Genomic DNA, 26,986 nt, shown 5'->3' with positions numbered 1-26,986 from the left:
ACTTGCTCTTAAACAATGATAAATGTGAATTAAGAGACATTAATAGACCTCAGATGTAATCCTGTTTGGCTTAAGTGATTATATGTTGTATATGCTTATGAACTTCTTATCATTGATGATTTGTGAGTTAAGTAGGCTTTAGGTATTTGGTTTATCAAATATGATTAAGACTGGAAAATAAAAACATTCAGTCCCTTATAATACTTAAGGAAGAACTTATCGGTTTATTGATCTTTTAAAAATGTTAGCCTTAAAAGAACACGTTAAACTATTTTCTGTTTCTTGGCTTATTCTCAGCAGGAACAAAAAAAGCAACTGGGTGTTTATATAAATGGAAAACTTCATTGCTGAGAACCTACTAGTTGATATATATTTGAAACACATTTAAGAGAATCTTTAATTGCAGTCAGTAATCTTATAGATATATCCAAAGGCAACACAATGCCCTCCTGAAGAAACAACACATTGTATTTGGATAGTGTAGAAGCAATGATTCTGTAATATTTATTGTAAAATACCTTGTCTCGAATTTATGTTTAATGTATGGATTGATCTATATCAGAGTTTCTCAGTCTCTGTTGAAGCTTTGAATAGGGCAGGTCTTTGTTGTGGGAGGCCGCCCCGTGAATTGTAGGATGTTTAGTGACACCCTGGCCTTTATCCCCTGGATGCCAGAAGTCATGACAATAAAAAAAAAACTCTCTCCAGACATTATCAAAGGTCCCCTGAGGAATAAAATTGCCCCGGTAGAGAATCACTGATGTTTATACCTATCTGTTTATAACTGTTTATAGCTTTATCTGCATCTGTGTATTAGCACATTAGTTTTTGGCACCTGAACATGATTATGGTTTAAGAGCATTATATTTTATACTTTAGAAATCAAAGAATGGAAGATAGTATAGGAAGTCATTGATGTTTTGGTGGAATTCACACTAACTCATAATTAAAGGGATTTATTGAAATTAGAGAGCACATGTTTTTACTATTGGTTAGTGAAAGTTCGGTTACTGAACTAAGGGAGTTTTGTAATTAGTTAAAAGGTTTTCATTTAAAAATACTGAGGAACATTTTATTTAATTTGTTGTTCCTTTTTTACATTTGAAGTTTCACATGGTTGTGCAAGAAGTGATGCCCAGGAGACTTACTCGGGGTGTCCAGTGTAAATATGTCATGTCATTAGAGGCCTGAAAGTTTGTTTTCAGCAGAAAGTCTCTAAGGTCCTTCATTGGATTGCAGCAAGAACTACGAAGTCTGGCAGTACAAGGAAAATAACTCAGTTTTTATCTTACATGACTTTATTTCTATTTTGTTTTAAGGCTTGACAGTACTTTGGCAACCATAATAACACTGGTTCACCTGAATTTGATGTGGGCTGCATCATGTGCACAGAAAAAATAAATGGCTTAGTAACAAGTGTCTTTAACCACATTGAAGCTGCCAAGTGCAAGCCTCCCTGGGGTTGATCCTGAGGCCATTGCATTATCAATTGAGACCCTATTGTGTGCCTGGCTCTGGTGTTGCAATGGCCAATGAGGCATTGCCTGTGCCCCCAAGGACTGTAGCAGGGAGACAGACACTGAAATGGGACCATTTTAACACAGTTTAGAGCAATGCACAGGTTACCTTGGAGCTTAAAGGAGGAGAATCCAGTCCAGCTAGGGGAGGGGAAGGTGGTGCGAAGGAAGGCTTTTCCAAAGAGTTGTTTTCTGAGCATCCTTGAAGATGATACCCACTGTGTGCATCAGTAGAACTGTTTATTATGAACGAATTCACACTAAAGTGCCCATGGCAGATGAGAGCTAAGTTGTTATTCCTCCCAGCGATATTGGGATTTATAACAGGTCACAACCATTTCTAAACCCAAGAGAGGATACTGCTAGTAATAGAAGCTTGCATGTCATATCTTTCCATGGAGAAGGGGTCTTTTCAATTCTAGCAACATCAGAGAAAGTAACCACCTTTTCCATCTGGACTAATGGATTCTCTCAGCTGTCATTTCAGTGATTCTCATAAAAACCAAAACAGACTAAGCACATCTCTTTTGTAGGTTGCTGTCATTTTATAAGAGATGCCCAGTAGTTTGCCAAATACAAGAGAAGACACTCAGAGTAGACATTATTCTTACCTTCTGAAAATTATGCCTCAAATTTTATCTTCAGCTGTCATGGTCTGATCTTCCTTCTCCTTTGTTCTTAGTTTCTTCTCTACCTGCAAACATTTGCAAGTCTCCTTTTATTCATAAGCATGTTCAAGCTAAGCCTCCCCTATGCACAGTGTATACTTGCAGGCTCCTATATCAGCCTTGTCTCTGTCCTTCCTGCCTAGAATGCATACATCTTCATTTCTTGGTATGCAAGGCTCACTTTGATGACATTAGGTAGGCCTTTGCCCAAGGAGTTTTATCTACCAAAGTGCTTTTGTCTTACAGGTGAGATCCTACACATCCTTCAAGACCCCACTCCAGTAGCTCCTCTTGTTTGAAAACTTATGCTGACTTTCAAGGGGGAGTACTTCAAATACCTCCTCCACGTAGTACCTGTCATGAGGAGTCACATATGTCTTTTCTATTAGAGCTGTTCTTGGGTAGAAACTGGGTCTTATTCACATTTTTAGCCCAATATTTACCATTGTATCTTTTATATTGTAGGCACTTAATAAATGTTATACAGAATGTTTCAATGACCCATTCATTTTCCCCAGATCATTGAACTTCTGTCTTCCCAGGCTTCTCATTTCCAACTCTGACATTTATCAAGTGCCTCTCTGTATGACATCCTTTCCTGGGAGTTTGTGTTGTCTCCCTTCTTCTTGCAAAGCCCAGTCCCATACAGTTCTATGCTTTCCTCCTTAGAAATGAGGAAACAGAAGTTCAGAGAGGTAACATGAAGCAACTTACCTGATGATACCCAGCCTGTAAGTGGTAGAGCTGGGCTTTGAATTTGGATGTTTCTGGCTCACTCATTCACTTATGCATTCAACAGAAACATACTGAGCAGCTCCTGTGGGCCAGATACTCTTCCAAGGAAACAGCATTGAACTAGACAAATGGACTGTCTATTCTAGAATGGAGAGAAATAGTAAATGGACAAATAAATCCAGTACATTAGTCAGTGATGAGTGACTTTGTATCTCTGATGAGTTATAAAGGAAGAGAATGGGCAAGAGACAGGGAGGGCACATGGAGGTCCTGTTAACTAAGCTGACCTGGGAGGACTCCCTGAGGAGTGAACATTGAGCATAAACCTACATAAAGTAGGGATAGAAGGGAGAGCGGCCCAGGCAAGAACAGCAAGTGCAATGAGTGGCCCAGAGAAAGAACTGAGGACCAGGCAGTGCAGTGTTTCTGGAGCTTAGTGGGTGGCAGCTGCTCTCAGGAGGGAGTTTGGAGAAGGAGCCAGCACCCAGATGATATAGGGACTTGTAGCCCATGGCAAGGAGTTTGAATTTTACTCTAAGTGTCTTTGGGAAGCCATTGGATTTCTCTAAATAGTAAAATTCTCTTGCACTGTCATATAAGCTATAGCAGTTTGTAAAACAGATATGCTTGGTCTCTGTTGGTTTCTTCAAAACTCATTGAAATGTCACCTGGCCATTAGTATAGATACAAAAGGTGGCTTTAAGCCTGGCATGGTGGCACATGCCTGTAATCCAAGTGACTTGGGAGGCTTAAGTGGGAGGATCATTTGAGCCTAGGAGTTTGAGGCCACAGTGAGCTATGATAGCACCATTGCACTCCATCCTGGGCAACAGAGCAAGACTCTGTCTCTTAAAAAAATTAAAAACTTTTGAAAAAGAAAAGGTGACGTTATACATACTTACCCATTTAATCCTCAAAACCCCTGTTATGTGGCAAATACTGTTCTTATCCCTGTTTTATTGATGGGAAAATTGAAACACATGGAGAGTAAACAGCTTGTACACAATGACCCCTAGCAAGTAGTTCAGCTGGAAGCTGAACTTGTTCTTAAGGCAAGTAAGACAGCTTGCCTGCCATCCCACAACTAGTTTGGTGCTAGGATTGGAATTCAAAGTTAGTCTGACTCCTGTAAAGCGCTTTCTGAATTTTGTTCTTCCTACTGTTGCCTCTGCCCAGTCTAGACACTTTCAACCTCCTGCCAGCCTTGAAGTGTTCTTCACTGGTCTCCTTGGCACCAGCCTTTCTTAATACTACTCTTGTGCATCTCACACTATTGATAAGTTCAGGTGTGGGCTTTACATCTCTCTCTCTCTGCCTCCTTCCTCTAACAAAATCCTTTGTGGACACTCTTATTTAATATATTTCAAAATATTTAGGTTAGCCTTCAAGGCCCACCAGAGCCTGGCTTCCTACCATCTCCTCCAGCTTTCTTCCTTTTCTTCTGTAGCCAAATTGCTCTCTGCTTTGTTCTTTGAACACAGCCTGTGTACAAGTAGGTCTGAAGCTTCACTCACTCCCTCCTTTTTGCCTGGGACTCCCCCTCTGTCTGCCTTCTTTCTTGGTTAAAGACTTGTTCCTAACTATTGGGTACTATGCTCAGTACCTAGATGACGGGATCATTCATATCCCAAACCTCAGCATCATGCAATATACCCATGTAACAAACTTGTACATCTACTCCCTGAATCTAAAATAAAAGGTGAAATTATATATTGAAAAAAGACTTGTTCCTCTGAAAGGCCATTCCTTTTAGACTCCTCCTCCTAGATTTGCAAGCCACTTGTCACTGAGTTGGCCCTTAGCTTGATATATTTTTTTTGTCTCATCACCCCAACTGAGTTTTCACCCCTTAAAATCAACAGTCGTATCTTCTACTTCTCTGCATCTACAGAGAAGTAGATAATATATTCCACTAAATATATCCTATTAAGTAGCATTTAATAGGGACTCAGTTAAGTGTTGGTAAGGCTTTCAGGGAGAAGGGAGGGAGACAAACTGGAATTAACACAGAAGACGTAGTCACTTCACAACATATGTGTTACCATTGGCTTTTTTTGTGGATGTATATTCGAAGAGAACCAGAGATCAGAGGCCTTCTCTTCCTGTTCTCCGAATATTGGTGATGATTGGTTGCTTGGCCAATCTCAAAGATGGCCCCATTTTTGCTAAAAAAAAAAAGCAAGAAAAAACTCCCCAAAACAAAACAAAAAAGCCCCCTTAATTCTGGAACCTTAGTATCCACTCCTACTTATATTTGTTTTCCTGATATTAAACAAGTGCAGTTGGGTTTGAGAGGGTGTTTTTTCTTTCTTGCCACTTTTAACTAGTCCAGATGGTTATGCGATTCACAGACTCAAATGTGTCCAGATCATGAAAATCCCAAGGCCTCCGTGTTTGAGCAGAGTCCATATGTTTAGGCATTGTTGTTACTTGTGTGGGTCCACAGAACTTGTTGAAGAATCCAACAGTGGAACTTGTGTTCCTACTTGATCCAAGTTTGGATGTTCCCATCCTTTCTCCTGGTGATATGGGTAGAAGAGGCTGGATGGTCACTTCACAAATGGTTGCATGTCCCTATCATCCAGGAAAGTGAGAGGAGATTGTAAATATGCGTGCCAAGCCTTCATTGCTGTCAACAAAACAGCCTGTGCTCTATCAGCATTTCTGTGAGATGTGTAGAAATGTTTATTTTAAAAAAAGGAATTTCCACATTAGTCTAAAATGAACTAGACTAGTCGTTCTCAAATATTAGAGTGCTTTGGAGTTCCTTCAAAGCTGGTTAAAAATACATGTATTAGGGTCCCACCGCCTAGAGATTCTGCTACAGTAAATCCAGAGTGGGGAGCGGGTAATGCGCATTTTTAACAGCCATCTGGTTGTTCTGCAGTCCTTAGCACAACACTTGGAGAAACCCTGACCTATAATATAAAGCAGTTTTTTTAGAAGAGGAAATTTTAAATTAGAAAAAAAATTAGCTGTCAAATCTAACACTTGAATCCTTGCCCCCATTGACTTTATGCTGTTAGTTCTCTCTTCTCTCGGCATTTTGCCTGCAGGCTAGAATCTGTGTTGTTCATTGCAGTTTGTGCTCAGCCACCGAAGGCACCTATCCCTAGCACCCAACCCCCATCCACCTAGGGCTCTATAAAAAGGTTAGTGCATTTTCTAGAATAAAGCCTTTTTCTAGGTAGATAGTTCTGGGGTTCAAAATGGGACTTTTATTATAACACAGAAGCCTTAATGTTACCATATTTTTCCCATAGATGTAGTTTGGGGAGTGACTAGTGGTGTTGGCTGCTGGACATCTTATTTTCACTTGGATTTCAAGTACTGTGTCTGAATGGGCTTGGACAGCAGTTCTGATATCATTATTTTGCACCCAGAAATTCATTTGTGCCTATTGAACACCTACTATTTACCAAACACTCTTCTTCTTACTGGGACATCAGTGTAAAAGGCAGACAAAACATTCTTATCTTTATTGAATTTATATTCTAGTGGGAGGAGAAAGGCAGTAATGATGTTGTTGGATGTTGAAAACTATTCATGGAAAAAGTAGACTTGGGGAAGAGGGATAGAGAGTGTTGGAGGTGGAGGAGGGTAGTCAGAGAGAAGGTGACATCTGGGAAAAGACTCCAAAGGCAGGGAGTGAACGAACCCTGGGAACATTTACAGGGACAATAGTCCAGACAGAAGAAACAGCCAGTGCAAAGGCCCTGGGGTGGGAACATGTCTGGGGTGGTGAAGGAACAATAGGAAGCCAGTAGGCTAGAGGAGTGTGAGAAAGGGGAAGGACGATGGCCAAAAGGTAAGAAGAAATGGGGCAATTGTAAGGATTGGGCATCTCCCTTGAATGAATTGGAAGCCATTGGAGAGTTTTGAGCAGAAGAGTGACATGGTCTGAGTTAGATTTACTCCCTCCCTCCCTTCCTTCCCTCCTTCCTTAGTTCTTTTCTTCCTTCCCTCCATCTCTTACTTTCTCTTTCTTTTCCTCTGTCCCTCTCTCCCTCCCTTCTTTCTTCCTTTCCTTCATTTTCTTTCTTTCCTCTTTCTTCTTTTTTTTTTGAGACAGGGTCTCACTTTGTCACCCTGGCTAGAGTGCAGTGGCAGAGTCATAGCTTATTGCAGCCTCAAACTCCTGGGCTCAAGCAATCCTCCCATCTCAGCCTCCTGTGTAGCTGAAACTACAGGCGTGTGCCAACATGCCTATAATTTTTTTTTAGTAGAGATGGGGTCTCACTATGTTGCCCAGGCTAAACTTAGATTTTCAAAAGGCCTCTTTGTCTCTGTGTTGAAGATAGTCTGTTGGGAAGTATGGTAGAACCAGAGGGACTTGCTGGGAAGGTAGTTGCAGAGGTCCAGGAGGAAATGGATGGCTTGGGCCTGGGTGGATCCTGAAAGGCAGGCACACATGGTCCATTTTGGGTACAGTTGGAAAGATAAGCCAACAGAATCTCCTGATGATTGGATGAAGGAAGGGAGACAGAGAGAGAGGATTTAAGAATGATATTTGGCTTGAGTCACCAAAAGTGAGTCATTTCCCCATCAAAGACTGTGCGTGGAGCAGGCTTTGAGGAGAAGATGAGGAATTCAGTTTTGGACATAGGTCTAAGATGTTTACTGACATCCAGTTGGAAGGGCTGTAGACCGTTGGATGTATGAGTGTGGTGCTCAGGGGATCCTCATCTAGGAGTTTTAGCATGTGGACGTGTGTGTGTGTGATTATATGTATGTGTGTGTAAATCTATATAATTGTATGTACATAATTAGCAGAATTGTGTGCATATATACTTGTTTGTATACATAACTCTATATGATTATATATAGATTCCTATATTATACCTCATAGCCTGTTGTTTGCAATGTTTTGTTTCTAAAGTATTGTTGAACCTCCAACCTTTGGTGTAGATGGTCTTTAGTCACAAAGTCATGCTTTGCTTCCTAATGTGGTGCTCCAGACCCATCCACGATAATCATCAGTATTCATCATCATCCGCCATATTGGCTTGTTTTCACTCCTTTGGGCTTTGTGTCTTGAAACAGATTACTAATGCTGAAAGTGGTTGAACCTTGATGATCTCTCCTAAGTTCTCTTCCAGGGGGTAGTTAACCGAGCCTTCACGTGCGTGTGGACTTTGCAGTCCTGCCTCTGCCAGCATGTGACCGTGCTTGGCACACTTGATCCATCATGGCACAGTTCATTTGTGTAAGTGACTTGACAGATGTCCATAGTGAGGCATCAATTTGGATGGTGTCTGCTAATAAATCTAATGGGGGAAAAAGAGAAGAGAATTCGAAGGATTATCTTTTTTTTTTTTTTTTAAGATTAAGTTTGTGCCATTTAGCTGTTTGAGACCCTGTAGTTAATGCTGCTTTATTAGAAGCCTATACAATTCTTCACATGGGTGTCAAAATAATTTCAGTGAAAATGATGTTGTGTGGACGCATCAAGCTGAAGTATTCGTCTTGTGATTACAGATGGGTTTTTGTCTGGGCTGTTCCACTTTCTTCCGGCCCCTTTGCTGGACTAGCTAGACTTAACAATCCACATTAATTTACTTTGGCACTTCAAATGGTCAAATAGGCCACAAACACGATGGTCCTTAATAAATTTCTAAAAAATCCTGCAGTGCTCCTTTTTAATTGACATCCTTCATAAATTGTATTTGCCCAAGCTATAATTACTCATCAAGCAGCAAAAGCAAATCTACCTCCAAGTACAATGAAGATGTTCTTTTTGAAATTATTAAGATACAGAAGTTCAACGCAGAGTAATTTAGTTCTGCTTTATAATGGTATCTTTGGGGACTCTATCTTTGGGGATCACATCTATTAGAGCCTATCAGCACGGAAAAGGACCTATTACCACCAGTGTGCCTCATAAATGCCAAATACCCCTGATTCCCAGTGACCATTTATGTGTCTTTAAAACAGTTGGAATTGCCTGATTTCTTTAATAATGTTTGTATATGACCTTTAGAACAATTAACTACTTTACCTGATATTCATTTAGTTTATTTGGAATATTTTGTTTTGACTCTTGAAATTGCATAGAAGGCCCCATGTATGGTTGAGTAGGGGATCTTTGAGGGAACATCAGTGGAGGGTTATAATCTAGAAAGTTTGGAAATAGACCAAGTTAAGGTGACTTAGAATGAATAATTAAAAATTCTTATTTAGTTGATTCATATTAATAAAACAAATACATTTTACCATGGTGTAAAATTAGGATATTAGCTTTCCTAAGAAAGATTCAGGGAAAATAAAATAATATTGTCAATAAAGGGCTTAGAACAAGCCTTCCCAAACTGTGTTTTCACAGGGTATTGCAGGGGAAACAGAAGAAAGTGATCCACAGCTTGTTGTTTGTTTGTTTCCTGTCTCCCCCTTGAAGAAAAATGTAAGCTTCATCCAAGTAGAAAATTTGTCATCTTTTCCATCATATTGCCTCCAGTGCCTAGCACAGCCCCTTGTACATAATAGGCACATAAATATTTGTTGGATGAAGGAACTGTGGGACTTCTCAGAGCCTTTAACTTTATAGCGAGCATCGTGACTCATCAAAGGGAAGTCAGCCTTTCCCAAACTTACTGGACCATGGAACCATTTCTTGAGGAGCATTTTACTAGACTTGAATACCTCTGGGAAATTCTAACTTTGAGTAAAATAGATAAAAAAGTAAAACTGAATTGATCACTGAGTGAAATACTCAAGCTTTTGCAGATACCGGAATGTAAATGATAGAGATCATGAGGTAGGGAGGAGGCTAGACTTCCGTGGTTGAATCTATAACCTTCGGCAAGTTACTTGAGCCCTAGAAGCCTCAGTCTACTGATCCATAAAATAGGGATGATAATTATCTTACTGGGTGTTGGGAAAATAGATTATGATTAGTCCCAGTTTGGAAAACTAAATGAAATAAAGCGTATGTAGAGGGTGTCACTGGGCTAAATACTTATTACTATCATCTTTTAAAAAGTAAGTGAAAATGACTCCAGATAGGATGGGTGATTAGGAGGCATTGAAGTTTATGTGTGATCAACCTTTCTCCCTCTCTCCCTTCAACAAATACTAGAGTGCTTATAATATTCCAGACATTGTTAGTTCTGGGAGAGATGTCAGTGAACACAGTTAAGGCCCCTTCCCCATGGACCTATGGGGTTTTGTACTATAATGTGTTTACTGATGTCACTGCCTCTTAGAACATAAAGTAAATTTAATTGTACACAATTCACTTAAAGTTAATTGTTCTGAGGTCATTATATTAGAGACCTGCCCCAAAGGAGCACTTTTTCTCTCAGAATCAGATCTGTTCTTACACCAAATGACTAAAGCAGGATTCATAGGTCACATTTTAAAGTAAAACAAATAAGATCAAGCTAGCATTACTAGGTAAGGTAATCAAATGAAAATACCACCCTTTCATTCTGATTAGTTTAACCACCACGGTAGGGTAGCCAGATTTACCAAATAAAAATACACAGCACCCAATTAAATTTGAATCTCAGATAGATAAAGAATAGTTCTTTTAATATAAGTATACCCCCAAATAGTGCGTGGGATATACTTATACTAAAGCAAATTTGCTGTTTATTCAATACATTTAACTGGGTGTCCTGTATATTATCTAACTACCTTGCCACACTGAACTAGGGTCCCAGGTACCTATGCAGGAGAAAGACAATTGCCTGCAACAAGTCAATATTTAAAGCCCCCTTTGTAGAGGGGCTGTTTTACCCAATACAGAATAGAAGCCTTTAGTTCTATTTGAAATGATTTATAACTGTTCCCGCCTGATCAGCAAGTGTTTCCAAATTAAAAGCCATTAATTAAGGCCTTCTATAGATACAAAAGATATGCAAGGAGTGCTTTGTAATGCTAGCTCAGTACTTCAGGTGAGAGCGTTTCAAATTACCTGGACCACTGGAGCCACCTGCTTGACTAAACGCTGCGTGGCCTGCTCTGCTCATCAGTGTGCACTGCAGTGCCAGCGTTGTTACTGATTTTTCTCATTTCTCCAGGGCAAATACTAATTAATGGATACAATTCACAGCTGATTAGCTGTAGTTTCTTCAGTAATTACATTCGCATACTAACTGTTCAGAAGAGGATTTCTAACCCAGTTCTTATTTCACTCTAAGCTTAATTTGTTTTTTGAATTGTTTAGGCCTTTAGTTTAATAGCCATTTTATTTTTCTTTGTTGTTTTAGGTGCTATTAGATAATAAGTAAGTTTAATCTTAAAAAAAATACTCTGTGATAATGAGCTGTTTGCTTTAAATGGATTTCTAATTCCCCAGCAAAACCTACATTTAAATAACATTGAGGTTGTGATATATGCTGTTAGGCGGTTTGGGGTGCCAGGACTGGTGCACGGAATACTCATCTCGAGCCCAGGTTCTCATAAATATCCAAAAGGAACATTTGCATGGAGACCTGAGATTTTAACTCTAGCATCATTCATTCATCAAAAATTTCATGATAGAAAATAAAATACTTAAAATACTTTTTCTTGCATGTATTTAACATTGTAGAAAAACAAGGGAAAATATGTGTGTGAGTGTGTGTGTGCCCATGTGCAGCCATGCACATGTTTCTGATATCACATGCCTTCAGAGAAACCAGATAAAGGTCTTTCTTAAGCGCCAATTCATCTTTCAGAAATCCTTATAAAGATATTTACCTAAATGAAGCTGAGTGCTCAGTGAGAGCTTGTCGGATGACTCATTGTATGTGCGTTTCGGTGTGTTGGCTGTTGTGGGATACTCTGGAACCATTAGAGTCTTTTGTATAAATCCTGCTTAGTTCTTGGATCCCTGACATGATCAAGTGTAGCATGTCAATCCTGCTTCTGGGTGTAAGTCCTTCAGAGTCAGGGATTGAGAGCCCCCCAGAAATAAGTGTTAGTTTATTGAGGAAGAGGATTATATGAGTCTTCCATATCTATGCATCTCTCTCCATATTCTATTTATTCTCAATATTTATCTGTGTATTTATCTATGTACCTACCCATTTATCTCCATCCATCCATCTCTCACTCTCCTTGGGAAAACTGTATCTTTAAATAATTACTAGCTTTATTTATATTAGAGAATAGATATACACATTTCACCCTTTGGAGACCAAACGTATGTTTTATTTGATGCATTCAAGGAAGGAAATAATACACTTTATAAAAAGGACATTCTTTTACCAGTTAAAAATCATGAAAATAATATAGCTCTAGATTATTATACTCACAGAGCCTTTCCATATTACCAGACTGATAATGGAATGTTTAAAGCAACAAAATGTGCCGATTTAGACCATTTGAACCTGAAAATACATTTCTGCCAAAATCCAAGTTTTACGTTTTGATAACAGGTCCCTAGAAGTAAAGAGCTTAAGTCTGAAATGCTGATACGGTCTTATTTGTGATGATATGAATGGCCCATTGTGTTAGCGAATGAAATAAAAATTGCTGTGTTCATGAGATCCCGCTTATTTTTAAACCTCTTTGCACTTAATGTTACATTGAGAGATTAAATATCACTGTTTTCAGCAACTCTGATGGATATAGATATCGCTTTAAGCTCTGTTTGGAGATTTTAAAAATATTCTTTAGTCTTACAATTTATATTCATGCCACACCCCATTCACTAGAAAATAGAATTTGAGTCCTGGGAATTGAATTTTACTCCCTTTAATTCACATTTTAACCTACCCACACTTGTGACATCTGTTCTTGAAAACTAAGCTATAAAATCCTTACATGCTTTTAAAATGTGTCAAGGTGATTTTCTTGGAAACTCTTTTCCCTCTCACCTCTCACAAATGCCAGGTCAATAAGCAACACACACTGGTGACCAGTTGGCTTAATGTTTGTAATCCTTTCCCTTCACAGTTAGTCTTGATGAGAAACAAAACTATTTTATAGAATTATTGAGTTAGCTTAACTCTGTGCTTTATTTTCTGAGGGAACCAGCTGACAGTGTAGCCTTGAAACCTTTGTCATGTTTTGCATTTGGGCTGATAAAACTCTCTAAATTTGCTAAATAAAAGCAACACCAGCATTCTTTCCAAATCACAGCCAGAATGCTTTATTATGCCGCATATTAACATAAAACAATCTGTTTTCTTTCAGTTTGGAAGTAATAATAACTATATGAATATGGCTGAGGCGAACAATGCGTTCTTCGCTGCCAGTGAGGTAGGTGACTGTCTTAATGTGTTTGTTCCTGTTTTTCGTGTTATTGAGATAATTTAATAGGCTTGAAGGGAAAAACAAAGTATCAAATTTATCTCTCTCTTATGTGGCACAAGGTAACGACTTTGGAGGAGAAATGAAAAAAGCTTATTGGAAAAGAAAACCTGATAAGTCTTTTATCACTTGTCTGTAGACTGTTACTAATGTTAGTAACTTCATACGAATCTTTTGATTAAAAAATAATGCAAACAAAAAGTAAATATAAAAGAATGTATGTTAAAACACACACACACATATACAGTGTTGGTATCTAAGCAGATAAGTGGTTATTTTTTTAGATACCAGGCTAGAAGTGACTTTTAATGGAAAATAGTTTAACTTCACATATATCTAGGGATAATTAAGTGTCATTAAGTTGTCATGGTTTGGGAAACTATGCGACAGAAGAGTATTATAGTTTTCTGGGGCTTGGGGTGATGTGAAATGAGTGTTGTAATTTGTTGCTAGATCCCCACAGCCCAGTACAGTGCCTGGCAGTAGTAGGTGCTCAATAAATATTTATAGAATGAATGAATGAGTGGCTGGCATGCTCCAAGACTTGGTCACAGCTGGGGAAACTGGGTGATGGAATCTAAATGCAGCACCTCATTGTCTCTGGGTCTGTCTTCAGTTTACGGGTGCAGATGAAACAAGCATCATCTTCTTGCTGCTGTTTTTACTGCATTTCCTATTATTGGTCTCATTGGCCTGCCCTCCAGAAAAACCTCAATCTTCATTAGATAAAACGTGGTTTCCTAAAAATGGTAGACTGTGTGAGATTTAAGATTTTAGAACAAGAACAAACAGAAGTGAAATTGGCCCAAATGGAACATTTCCTCTTGTGGTTCATGTAATATAAAGTCCTCATTTTCCAGATACATTCAAATACAGGAAACTGAACTAGCTTGACCCCAGAGAATGAAAATAATAATGGCTTCATAAATGATCTTGGTAAAGGGAGGCAAGTGTTATGAAAGAAATTAACTTTGAGAAATTATTAGAATAAATGGGGAATCAAGAATTAAAGGTATTCCTAGATTAATCATTTTTATGGTGACCATCATCTCTCTAACTAAAAAGACAGTTTAGATAAGGGAATATTGTTTGGCACTGGCTGCTGTGTTGTTTGTGGTAATGAACACAAACCCCATCTGTAAGGACAACATGATGTTTCATTCTGTAGGATTTTTTTTCCCTACATTTGAATCAAACATTGATGAAAGCTCTGCTGCCAGCAGCTGTTCAGAGACAATTTAATTCCAGCTGTGATAATTCACCGTGTCAGACATTGGCTGTTATATGTTGATACAACAGTTCTCCAGATTTGCATTTTTATCAAAAGGAACAAATGTTTTGAACATTTCAGTACAGATGGTATTTAACCATGTACATACTACTTTAACATGTTCAAGGTAAACATTGAAAAGTCAATATCTGTAAAAAATAATCATGTAAACTCTAAATGATTAATCTGATATTGGTCAGATGGCACAGTTACCAAAGTCAGTGTGTCTTTTTGTTGTTTTTGTTGTTGTTGATGCCATATGTGGTTATTTTTTTATAATCTCAGATATCCAGCATTTTGGATTCCTTTTTTTCTCTAAGGAAAGCTTAATTTTAATATATTACCTGCCTTTAAAGGTAGTTTAACATTTTAACATTTTCTTGGTTATTTCAGTGGATTATTATATTAGGTTAGGATATTGTAATATGCTTAATTGAAATTAATTTGTCGTTAAAAAAATTATACCATAGGGACATATTGCATATGACATCTCTCTCTGTTCCTTAACAAAAATAAAAACCTTCCTAATTGTGACTGCTTAGCATAGACATGTTTTATGTTAGTTTTGGAAGTAATCTTATGTAATGATTTCTCTGTACATCTTTTCTTGAACAAAAAATAAAGCCCAAGTAAATGTTAATGCTACATTATAGCATGTGCCTAATTTCCCAGTCACTGCATTAAAAGTAAATTTACTTGGTTTTTTAACATTTTAATGAGTGTAAACTAATTCAGGAAGTCTTTAGGTTTGCATGCTGTAAAGTCTAAATTGTGCCTGAAACCAATTCCCTTCACATGGATATTGTCCTGTAGATAACACTACAGGGACTAGGATACTCTGAGTTTGAAATTCACACATTTGCTTTATGTTTTCTATCTGTGTCATGATTACCCTGACCATTTTTAAAGTACTTTAAATATTTATTGAAATAATATTTCAAGTGTTAATTACAGTGGTAATGAAAACAGCCAAATGCCACATATCAAGAATGAGTGTTTATCCGTATTGTTAATGTGATATGTTAGATTTCATTAAGCAGTAATGGGGTAGCAAATGAGTCACAAATTACAGTTGCATCTGTTACTAGACCATATTAGTGCCAAAATAACGGCAAATGCAACCATAGGGTTATGCTCATTAGCCAACCACGTTTGTGGCCAATTCATCCCTTTGTGTTTGGGAACTAGGGGTTCCACAGTTAGAAACTGACAGCTTTTGGGGTCATTATTAAAATGCATGTGTCAGAAAATCCAATATTTTAGTCTAGCATTCAAATGTATTATTCTGCTACGATGTTTTGCATATATTGAGCCTGCTAAGAACCTCAAGATGTTCAGTTGTCCCACCATAGACTGCCATATCTCGTGACCTCTTTTTTTCTGGTGAGATACAAATAACATTTGACAGGTTCTATATGTAAGAAATGTTTTTTGTTGCTTTTTTTTCTTGAGTTTTTCTTTTCCCTCAAGTGGTCATTACATTATATCATGATTGATAGCTTGAAGAATGATGATTTTCAGCACTTAATTAGTCCTCTTAACTGATAATAGCAGACTCAAATTATCTTGCACCAGTTCATTCTTTCAAATACTATTAATAATAAATGAACTATAAGTTTGACTCTCTGAGCTAGGAATAAAAAATATGAGTAGTCCCCCAAACCCTCCACCTGACCAAAAAAAAAAAAAAAAAGAAACAAAAAAAAACCTAGACCTTGCCACTCCCCCAGAACCTCTCGCCAAAAAAATCCCCCCAAAAATGGTTAGTGTGGTTGGGTGGAGCAACACTGATTTATATCACGAGGCCCTATTTTAAAACACTGCCTTTAAGAATCTCAGTATTGGCTGGGCACGGTGGCTCACTCCTGTAATCCCAGCACTTTGGGAGGCCGAGGTGGGTGGATCACAAGGTCAGGAGATCGAGACCATCCTGCCTAACACGGTGAAACCCCGTCTCTACTAAAAAATTCAAGAATTAGCCGTGTATGGTGGCGGGCGCCTGTAGTCCCAGCTACTCGAGAGGCTGAGGCAGGAGAATGGCGTGAATCCAGGAGGCGGAGCTTGCGGTGAGCCGAGATGGCACCACTGCCCTCCAGCCTGGGAGAAAGAGCGAGACTCTGTCTCAAAAAAAAAAAAAAAAAAAAAAAAAAAAAGAATGCATTAAGACTTACTTAGGTCTTGAGATATAATACTTGTCTAAGTAAGCGAACAGCATCAAATCTAGTTAGTATTTCTATATCAATATAGCTCTATGCTCTCTAGATCATCTTTAAAAAGTAGAAGACTGGTAGAAAATGTTCAGATAAATACATATTAAAATGTTCTTGTAAAAGAAAATAACCCTCTTTGTAGTTTAAATAAAAGCGCTGGCATCTTTTAATATGAACTATGATAATCCTTATATAAAACATTGTATTACACACAGTAACAATTTCCATAGAAGTAGTCATTGCACTTGGGAATATACCAATGAGGAAATTAAAAAAGCAAACCACAAATTTAATATTACTTGTTTTATATGTTGTGGCAGAAAGTAAATATATGTAATGTTCACTTCTGGATTAATATGTGTGTGTGTGTGTGCATGCCACAAAATCATCAGCATTTTATAAAGCATGTGGATAGTGTCAGCGGTTTGAGCTGTTTCACTAACATATCAATAAAGTAGCAATTTGTTATATGCTCCAACTAACAACAAAGACAGATGTTGCTAATTAAGTAGGCATTAAAAAACTGTTAATACTGATACTCCATTAAAACCATATGATAATGAGACTTAAATCTTTAATCAGAATGATCAGCAAAACTTTATATATGGAAATCTGTGTTTAAGATATTTTCATTTGAGAAATAAATATTTGGCCTAGATACGTATGCAGTGTTTTCATGCAATGTCTTTCTCTTTCCCTCCCCGGAGGAATAAGATATAGGAACAGAATATGAAGATACCTGTATTTTGTTTCCTTTTAGCAGACATTCCACACACCAAGCCTTGGGGACGAGGAATTCGAAATTCCACCAATCACGCCTCCTCCAGAGTCAGACCCTGCCCTAGGCATACCGGATGTACTGCTACCCTTTCAAGCCCTCAGCGATCCATTGCCTTCCCAGGGAAGTGAATTCACACCCCAGTTTCCCCCTCAGAGCCTGGACCTCCCTTCCATTACAATCTCAAGAAATCTCGTGGAACAAGATGGCGTGCTTCATAGCAGTGGGTTGCATATGGTAGGCACCACATTTATTACTTAAATTATTTTTTATCATTTGCACAAATCATAGTAAAGATCTGAGAGTCCATGTTCTGAAACGTGCTCTTGCCTGTTCCTAGTGGATTGATCCTAGTGCTATTTACATGCAGGTACTGGTATTGAACAAAGGGGTATTGGGTTGGTTGACAGTAACCAAAAAGAGGATGATCCAAAAAGAGTCTGCTGATTTAAAATGATTTTTTTTTAAAGTCTAATTCATTAGTTTGGAAGTAGCCAATCTTCCCTTGCTGTTGGCTTAACACAAAGGTGTGCTTGAGTTGAAAGTTTGCCCAGGCAAGATTTTAGAAATGGAAGTCCTTATCAGGTGCCTAAGTCTTTTGAGTTTTTAGTATTATAATGCTTATGATACACGATTTACTCTTACTGCAAATGAAATACCAAACTGAGATACCAAAAAAGGGAAAAAGTATAATTGCTTATAACCAGCAGAGAAAAATATAGAACAACCGATTATGTGAAATACACCTAATTGTGTTATTTATTGTCATAAACATCGATTAAGGCACTCCAGAGAGCCAAGATAACTAATGCAATAATTTTGGTTCTATTTTTCTTAGTGTGCAATTATAGTCAGCAATCACTAGAGTAAATCTGCTTAAGTATTTTAAACTCTTCTGCTGGGATTTTTCTTTTTTTTCCATCACAGCATATAATGCATTTGTGTCTAGCTAGGTGAGGTACTAAGTAGACATTTTTAAAACAAGATTAATATAGAGCTTTTTTTTAAAAAAACCCTGATAAAATGAAACAGATGTGTTGGTATAACAAAAAACAAATCCTCTTGCTTGTTTACATATTTCTCTGCACATTAGGACCATGCCAGTGATGTTTATTGGCTTCATTGTTAATTCCCCAGATAACAACATATGATTGCAAAATATGTAGTGGATTAGTGGTGCAGAGATTCAAAGTGCTCTCTGAAATATAAGATTGCTTTCCCAAATAGGATTGCAGCAACATAATTTTCTTTGCCTGTGATCTTTTGTGTTTGAGCTGAACATCGGGGTTTTTATTTTTTACTTTTTTTTTTTTTGGTCAGAAAAGAATTCAGTGAACAGTCGGGAAATAGTCATTAAGTATTCATAAACGTTACTAGACATCACAAATAATTGTTTCCTGGGGACTTTCTTATGTTTTTGTACCTTTGACACTGGAATGGAGGGTTCTATTCTCTGTTTCTCTACAGCCAGGCTTGCAATGTTTTGCTTAGAAAGGATAAAAATAAAATGGGTGTGTTTAGTCACCAAGGGAGTTTGCCAGCGTTCACCATCATTCATAGATGCTCAGCGAGGCTCACTTAAGTTGCAGAAATAGTTAAATGTATGTTAAAATGTGTACTTTCTTAAATTGGTAAATATTTATTAATAATATAAGAATCTGCCTTTAAATTAAACATCTGATGAATTACCTTGCCTTAAAGCTATAAAACTGTTATTGCTGCCATAAAAAAGCGTAAAGGAGGCATTTTGACTATGAAATTTCATTTCATGGTCAATTGAATTTACTATATTGGAAAGAACTAAAGATGGAATCATAAAATAATTATGATATTCACATACACTTAAAGAACAATGCTTTCACGGACTGGCGTTGGGAAAGAGGACTCAATTTTTAATGCTTCTTTTGTAATGTATGGCTAATCACTAAAGCAGTTGAATTATTTCATTGATTTTTAAAAGTATAGGTACTTTAGCTAAGTGCAGGCTGTTGTCATGGTATTTACATGGACCTCATCACATTTATTGGTGCCTTTTTGAAGTTTTGCTGAACCTGAGTGATATTTATTTTGGCTTGAAACAAACTAATCTTGTTGAAAATTCTAGTAGAATTTCACCTTGAAGAAATGTCATGGGATTTTAAATCACAAATGTTGGAAAAAAATAAAATGTACTAGGACAGAATTATGATGAATACAATGTGTCGTTGGCTTTGTTCTATGTACTACCTGACATGTTCACCTATAAACTTGAATTCAGAATCGCCAGAGGCATGGTTAAAAATTGGTTATGTCAGGGTTCTTCTATATCTCTCTCCGGGTACTGAGTTGGCTGGCTACATCATAACACTCCACAGAAGCCTCCTCAGAGATTTCCCTTAGGAAAGTCACCAGAAAAATAATAAATAATACTTTATACGTCATGCATTCAGCTTCCCAGTGTGTGTTGGATATTTCATACCTTATGCAAGTAAGAAGTTTTATTATCCAAATGAATATGGCTGTCTGTTAAGGATTGCTATGGTGAATTAAGACTATCATATAAGAAGAAAAGCCAGCTTGTTGATGTTGTATTGAACCAGCTTTTCTTCAGAGCTTCATCGGTTTTCCTTTAGAAACAGTGACAGTTTGTCACATTACTGATTAGCTGCATTATTGTTGGCAACAAGCACAACATGTTTATCTTCGTTAAATTTATGCCATTATATTTAAAAACAGAAGGCAGGAACAAAAAAGGGGGATTAAAAAGAGTCCAGTGATTAGCATTCACATTTCAAAATATGCAAATAATGCCCCAGTATTCAAAAGCGAATTGCTGAAAAATTGAATGTCGATGCATTTGTGACTTCAAAGAACAACCTTGATTTGCTTGTCGTGAATACGTGTATTTTAAAACAGGATGTGGTTGGCAAGTCAAAATCAACAGTATATTTTGGTTAAAAATTTGTTACCTCTAAATGTTATTGTCAGTTCAGATGATCAGAGGAAATTGTTTTAATCCACAAAAGATTGCAATTCTAAAAATCTACAATGTGAGTTCCAAAGGGTTGTGTGTTTTTTTTTTTAACACCTCTCTATAATCTGCCCAGCCTGCTGAGTAGCATTGACATCAGTAGTACATCAATTTCAGAAAGTGGATTATTTTTACTAGACAGCTATTGTGACATATTGGGTCAGTCATAAATGAAAGATATTCATGCAAGCATGCAATACTTGTAATGAAGTCTCACTCTGACCTTCTGTATGATTGATTCTGTAATTTAGTTTTCTCAGGCAGTGCCTGAAATGAAATGAAATCATGTTGAACAAGTTTTGAATACCCACAGTGCACCAGGAGAAGAAAAATCTGCAGCCCTAGAGGCTTGAGAGAGAGCAGATGAACGATTTATCTCTATGCTATTATAGCCTTTGCCAGCATTCAACATTTCTTTTTTTTTTTTCTTATTTGGCTTAAGTACTTAATTCTGCAGGTAGCTGTAAATGGGAAAATAAAATGCTGTTCAGATTTAAAATGACAGGACAGGAGTATGTGCAGGGGACTGATAAAATATCTTGAATAGAACTGACCTTTCATGTAGCTGAAAGTTACTGGGGGATTCATCCTCATAATTACCATATAGATTATTTTTATTTCTTTCCTGCAATGAAACATTTCAGAGAGCAGTAGTGCTGATTGAATGAAAATTGAACTTGTTAACATTCTTTTCAGCTTAGCCTGTTGTACATAACAGAAGGTTAGCTTTGATGAATTTCAAAATTCTCTTTGATATCTAAGAAACAGACAGTAAAATAATTGTCTCTGGTCTGATATTTTGTATGCCCCCCAAAAGAGAATTTATAAAACACACTGATAATTCACATACTTTTCTTCATATATTATAGTTCCATGTTTAGAGGACTGACATTTTCTGTTTGATATTACCTTGGATTTAATTGTGATCACACATATTTATAGAAAATGCTATAGTGGTGCTCTAGCAATATCAAACGGAGTATTAGAAAATTGAAAAAGATGGAAGTAAGGAAAGTATTTGAGTATGGTAGTATTCGTACCAGTTAAAGGGAAGAGAAAAAGAGAAGAAAAGGTCCTATAGGAGACACTTATGCAGAGAAGAAAATTATGAGCTTTATAAATATTCATAAGACTCTTAAGTCATAATCCAGACAGATATCATTTTTGATAGAAAAATGGCAATTTATCAAAATATTACATCTAAAATTACCAGGCTTATTTTAGATGTTTTTTTTATTATTATACTTGGCATGGCTCTAATTTTGAAGTTGAATTATTATATTTATTTTTAAGAAAATGACTTTCATGCCATTTTTATACTTAAAAAACTTACGTTAAGAGAAATAGAAGACTTTCAATTAATACGTTGTTTTTAGCAACGTTGCTTAATGTGTTACAGATAAAGCCGTTATTTCATGAGTCATTAATGTGTTTAATGCATGGAACGTTCTATTAAAACAAGCCTTTATTATTGTTATGAACGCATTCATTGCCATTGTCAATAGAGGCTGGGGAGCTAAAGTTCACAGGATGATGACTATTTAGCCATGGGGGGACAAGCAATTTCTCATACAAATTGAATGCTTACACATTTATCATACAGATTGAATAATTTTGGTCAAGTTACGGTCAAAAACTATTTTATTATAAATTAACAATATAAAAGTCACAACTTACCTAGGCAAAAATACACATTGAATGGAATAAGACCTATCTGCGTGAACTCTAAATTATAAAACTGAAGCCATATATTAACCTTCAATGAATATTTACTGAGCACCTACTAAGTGCTGTATATTGTTTGTTGTTTTTTTTTAATTTTACATATTTTTTAGAGAGAGGATCTTACTCTGTCACTCAGGCTGAGGTACAGTGGTATGATCATAGCTCACTGCAGTCTCGAACTCCCGTGCTCAAGCGATCCTCAGCTTCTCGAGTATCTGGGACTACAGGTGTGTGCCACCATGTCCAGCTAGTTTTTAAAATTTTTATAGAGACAGGGCCTTGCTGTCAGTTGCCCAGGCTGGTCTTGAATTCCTGGCTTCCAGCTGTTCTCCTGTCTTGGCCTCCCAAAGTGCTGTGATTAGAGGCATGAGCCACTGCACCTGGCCTGTTTTTAATCATTAGAGATTGATTATACTGTTTGTGAAATTGTTTTGTGTTTCTTTTTTTTTTTTGACTACCAGTGTCCCCTCAATGAATTACAGAGATTCAATCTGAAAGCTGCCTGAAAGAAGCTTATTGTCAAAAACCAACTTTAATGTAGCTGTTACTATACCTTGATAATTGTCTGCCAAAAATACCCAGGCCACAGACACTTTTACAAGCTGCCTTCTTTGTAGAGCCTTGTACCACACTAAGCTTAAAATAAATATTCTTTATTCTTGGCCTGTACATACTACTGACTCTGAACAGATAGGAATTGTCTTTAGGGCTGAGGTAACCTGAGGGTCATCTGTCAAAGTAGGACTGTGTTCCAAACTTCTACTAAACCTAATTAGACCTTGTGCAGTGTGATACATGATTATTGTTTAGTTTATAACATTTAAAGGAAAGTGTTATGAGAAGGCTGGCTGTGGTTTATTTCCCTGTATCTTCTTTTTAACATAGATCATCTACAGTTAAGTATCGTAGTACTTAGTGATGGTTCAGAGACAGCAAAGACACCCTTTTACAGCACTTAGATTCCCACATAAGACTGACACGATGGCTCAAATATTTTTTGGAGAGGTGAGAGTTACTCTGTATGCCATTACCCCTGTTCCTTTTATTCACAGCCCTTGTCGTCCTTTGCAATGGTTTCCTTTGCTTGCTTCCCATCTGTCTCCTCCCTACCAGAATAGAAGCTCCAGGAAGGCAAGTGCTCCTTGGGTCTGTTTGGTGTCATCCCTGGGCCTGGAATATACTTGGCTTTCAATACATATTTCATTTGTTCAATACATAAATGAATAAAAGGGCATTGAAAGAACATTTACTTGTTATTAAGAGCATACTTAGACTGTTAAGTTAAAATGGAGGGGAGGGGGCTTGAAGTATCAACAGCTATAAAAAATGGAATTGCTCTTTAAAATTTTAATTTAGGACTGAATAAAATCAGTGTGGAGTTGTCCCTTTGGTAAAACAAAGGCAGTTGCAGGGTACGTGAGTAAACTACCATTAAGTGTTCATAATAAACTCTCGAAAATTTTATTTTGCCAAGAAACTATTAATTAACTTTAGGGAACACTGTTTTTTACAAAACTTTCATGGGTAGGTATGTCTGATTACAACCCTGAGAGTAGCTATTAAGTAAAAATGATCTATTTCAGTGCAGATATTTTGATGAGTATAAAGGTGGTGGTATGCAGGTCTGTAATTATCATTGGTATGCATTTGGCATGACTGTGTCAGGGTCCATTGGAGTTACAAAAGTAGTAGCTATGCATAACTATTTGATCGTTGTTAATTTGGAAATAAAATTTTAACATTGCTATAAGACATAACTAAATAATTGAACATAAAATTACTGGCCTGCCTTTCCTATTTGCAGTTAACTCTGATATTTATGAATACAGAGTAATTTTTATTGCTGATAATTGTTTAATTACTTCATTTCTCAAGAAATATTGATTAAAAACTGGCACAGTGAAAATATATGTAGTCACACTCTAATATATTTGGGTTAGTTGCTTCTTAATTGGATGTTATGCTCTATTTTGAAAACCTAATATTGGATCGTTATGGAGAATATTTATGTGTAAGTATACATAGAAGATGCATTAAACACATTTGCATATCAGAATTTAAAAAAATTTTAATGATGAAATCAACCCAAGTGTAAGTGCCATTGTAATAAGTATAAACAGATAATATAGAATAATAATGTATAATATTTACAATAAAATGTCAGGGTGGAAGCTTATATCTTAGATTTGCAAAAAGAAACAAAACAAAGCAAGACCATAGTATGTATAGCTATGGACTACTAATTGTGCAGCACAAAGATAAATGTAGCACTGCTCCAGGCCTGAAAAAATGAGTGAAAAGGATTTAAATATGTAGAGTTTTCTCATTTAAGGAAATTAGAGCAAGTTTTATCCATTCTCTTCTCATATCCTGCTACCCTAAGACATATCTTCATATGAAGTACAAACATGATATTATAACATAGTGACTTACACAGTAAGGAAGTTTTTCACCTTTCAATTCTCTTTTAATCTTGATTAAGTCCAGGAGAAAGACTCAGTTTGGGGCTAATTAAGTCTTTCACACCTTTCTTTTGCCTTCTTAAGTTAAAGAAAGCAGAACTCAGGCCCAGAGACTTAGGCAGGCCCCAGTATCCACACTGACTATAACAGTATTGTTTTCTTTTCCTGGTGTTTATTTGGCATTCCATTGGCCATGAGTGATTTTAATTTTTCATTTATGCTAGTGATCTAAAGTTTCCTTATTAATATAACATTATTCAGATTTTAACTGTTCACTCAAATGATTAATGTTCAATAATAGACTGGGTTTCAGGCAATTTAAGAAAATGAGGGATTGCTACCCAAAATATCCATTCATTGGATTTTTCCTGTTTAAAAAAGACAAAGAGCCTCTTTCATCAGGTGGAGAGAGAGGCGAGCCTCCGCCAGGCACTCCCCTACCCCCACCAAGGCATACAGAAACCAGAAGGCTTTGTTGAACACCACAGGCATGAATCATATAGGCCAATAGATAGAAGGCAGTGCCCCTCCTATTAGTGAGAGCATTTTATGAGATCCATGGCCCACCCATTCTGAGTGACCTCCTGTGACTGCAAATATTAATCTTTGGGTATTCTTCGAAACACAGATTGAGGTGGCAGGCTGTACGTTTATATTTAAACTAAATAGAAATGTCCGCAATTGATTTAGATGGGTTGGTTGTCCATGAGGTATGGTCAGTTAATATTTATTGCAATGAATAGTCCCACTAGATATATACCATGCTTTAAACTTTCAATGGCAGCCTTCTACACTGTGAATATAATCCAGACTTCCTAACCCAGACAATAAACCTTGTCACTTTATGGCCATGACTTGCCGTTCCAGCCTCATAGCCAGCTGTGCTCTTCCTGGCCCAGTCACACTGGACTGTCATTTCCTTATCGGCAGTATGTTTGCCCATGCCCCAGGTTTGGGTACATGTTCATCTCTGTCTGGGATGCCCTGGCTTGGTTAGCTTCTACTTCCCTTTATACCTCAGCATAGTAGGTCACCTCTTCGGGGAAGCATCCCATGATTTCCCCACCTTACACAATGAGGCCAGTCTCTCCAAGCCTATTGCATTTCACCCTTTACCTTGCCTACCCTGCACGCAGCTTTCCTGTCCACCTTTTCATTTCTCAAGCATGTCAAGATCTCTCCCACTTCAGACCTTGCACATGCTGTTCCCTCTGCATGAGACATGCTTTTCCCTTCACTTCACAGTTGGCTTCTCCTCATCCTTCAGCATCAGCTCAAATACTGTCTTTTTTGAGAGGCCTTTCCTATTGACCCAATCAAATGTAGCCATCCTTCCCCAGTAACTCTTTTTTGTATAACCTATTTATTTTCTTCCCAATATTTATCACAGTTGGAATCTTGTTTATGTGGATGCTTTCTATTTTTAGGAAAAGAACGTAAGCTTTGAACATTCACTACCTGCCTCCCCCAAGGAGATGATTTTTATGACATTTGTCTAATACAGTAATTTGCAAATGAAGGGGATTTTGACATTTGCTAATGTCTGTATACATTTTGGTTGTCACAGCCCGGTAGAGAAAGGGCGGCTACTGGTATCTAGTGGGTAGAGGCCAGAGATGCTGCTAAATATTCTATAACGTACAGAATGCCCCTCCCCCAACAAAGGATCATCCAGACCCAAATGTCAGTACCACTCAGGTTGAGAAACTCTTATCTAATATCGCCAATTAGAAGACAAAACGAGACAAGGCAGAGAGAATGAGTTTTTCCCAAATACTGAAAAATTTAGGAAACTATATAAAGGAACATTACATATAAAATGTAATTGTGAAAGGAGTTGAAAAAGCTACCAGCATTCAGCTCTTATTGTTGGTTATGATAGTGGGCAATCTCTTAGAACCCAATAGCTGCTTTGCCTTTAAATGATCACTGGTAAATCTTTCAGGACTTAATTTTTGTAAGTAAGAAGTAATATTAACAAAAGCACATTAAATTTCTCTGGGCTATATTCATAGTTATACATTTCCTTATTGTGTCATTACTACTGGGAAAAATTGTGAGCAATTTTGGTGGGAGTATATAAAAATTATTCTGGCCTACATTATGTTGTAGTAAATTTGTTCATCCATTCAGGATTTTGTTTAATGTGTAAAATAATCACATGGTAATTTCCTGGTTCTCAAAGATATAAGGTTTGATATATTGCCTTCTCTGGCCTGATACATAGTAGGGGCTCAGTAAATACTTTTATACTGAGCTGACATCTTTCTCTTTTTATGTGGTAGTCCTAAGATCAAGGGTAACATCTTTTAAAGGTTACTTTTATGGAAAATGATTGGAGCTGTTGAGGATCCTCAAGTTCCCCAAGGCAG

General features: G+C 37.2%; 1 protein-coding gene across 2 annotated transcripts in view; it reads left to right on the top strand.

Moving 5' to 3' along the window:
• TOX3 (TOX high mobility group box family member 3) overlaps nucleotides 1-26,986 on the top strand; it is a 110,803-nt gene that overhangs the window by 65,642 nt on the left and 18,175 nt on the right. The window contains exons 2-3 of one of the 2 annotated variants that reach the window (XM_019012873.4): nucleotides 13,043-13,108; nucleotides 17,403-17,654. In XM_019012873.4, coding sequence (XP_018868418.1) covers nucleotides 13,043-13,108; nucleotides 17,403-17,654 — 318 coding nt within the window. Of the gene's footprint in view, nucleotides 1-13,042; nucleotides 13,109-17,399; nucleotides 17,655-26,986 lie in introns of both variants that reach the window. The other variant, XM_004057642.5, reaches the window with a different exon arrangement.

Source organism: Gorilla gorilla, chromosome 18 (assembly GCF_029281585.2).
Source record: "Gorilla gorilla gorilla isolate KB3781 chromosome 18, NHGRI_mGorGor1-v2.1_pri, whole genome shotgun sequence".
Classification (NCBI taxonomy): Eukaryota; Metazoa; Chordata; class Mammalia; order Primates; family Hominidae; genus Gorilla; species Gorilla gorilla.
The sequence above is the reverse complement of the archived record's forward strand: the minus strand, read 5'-3'. Positions and strand labels throughout refer to the sequence as shown.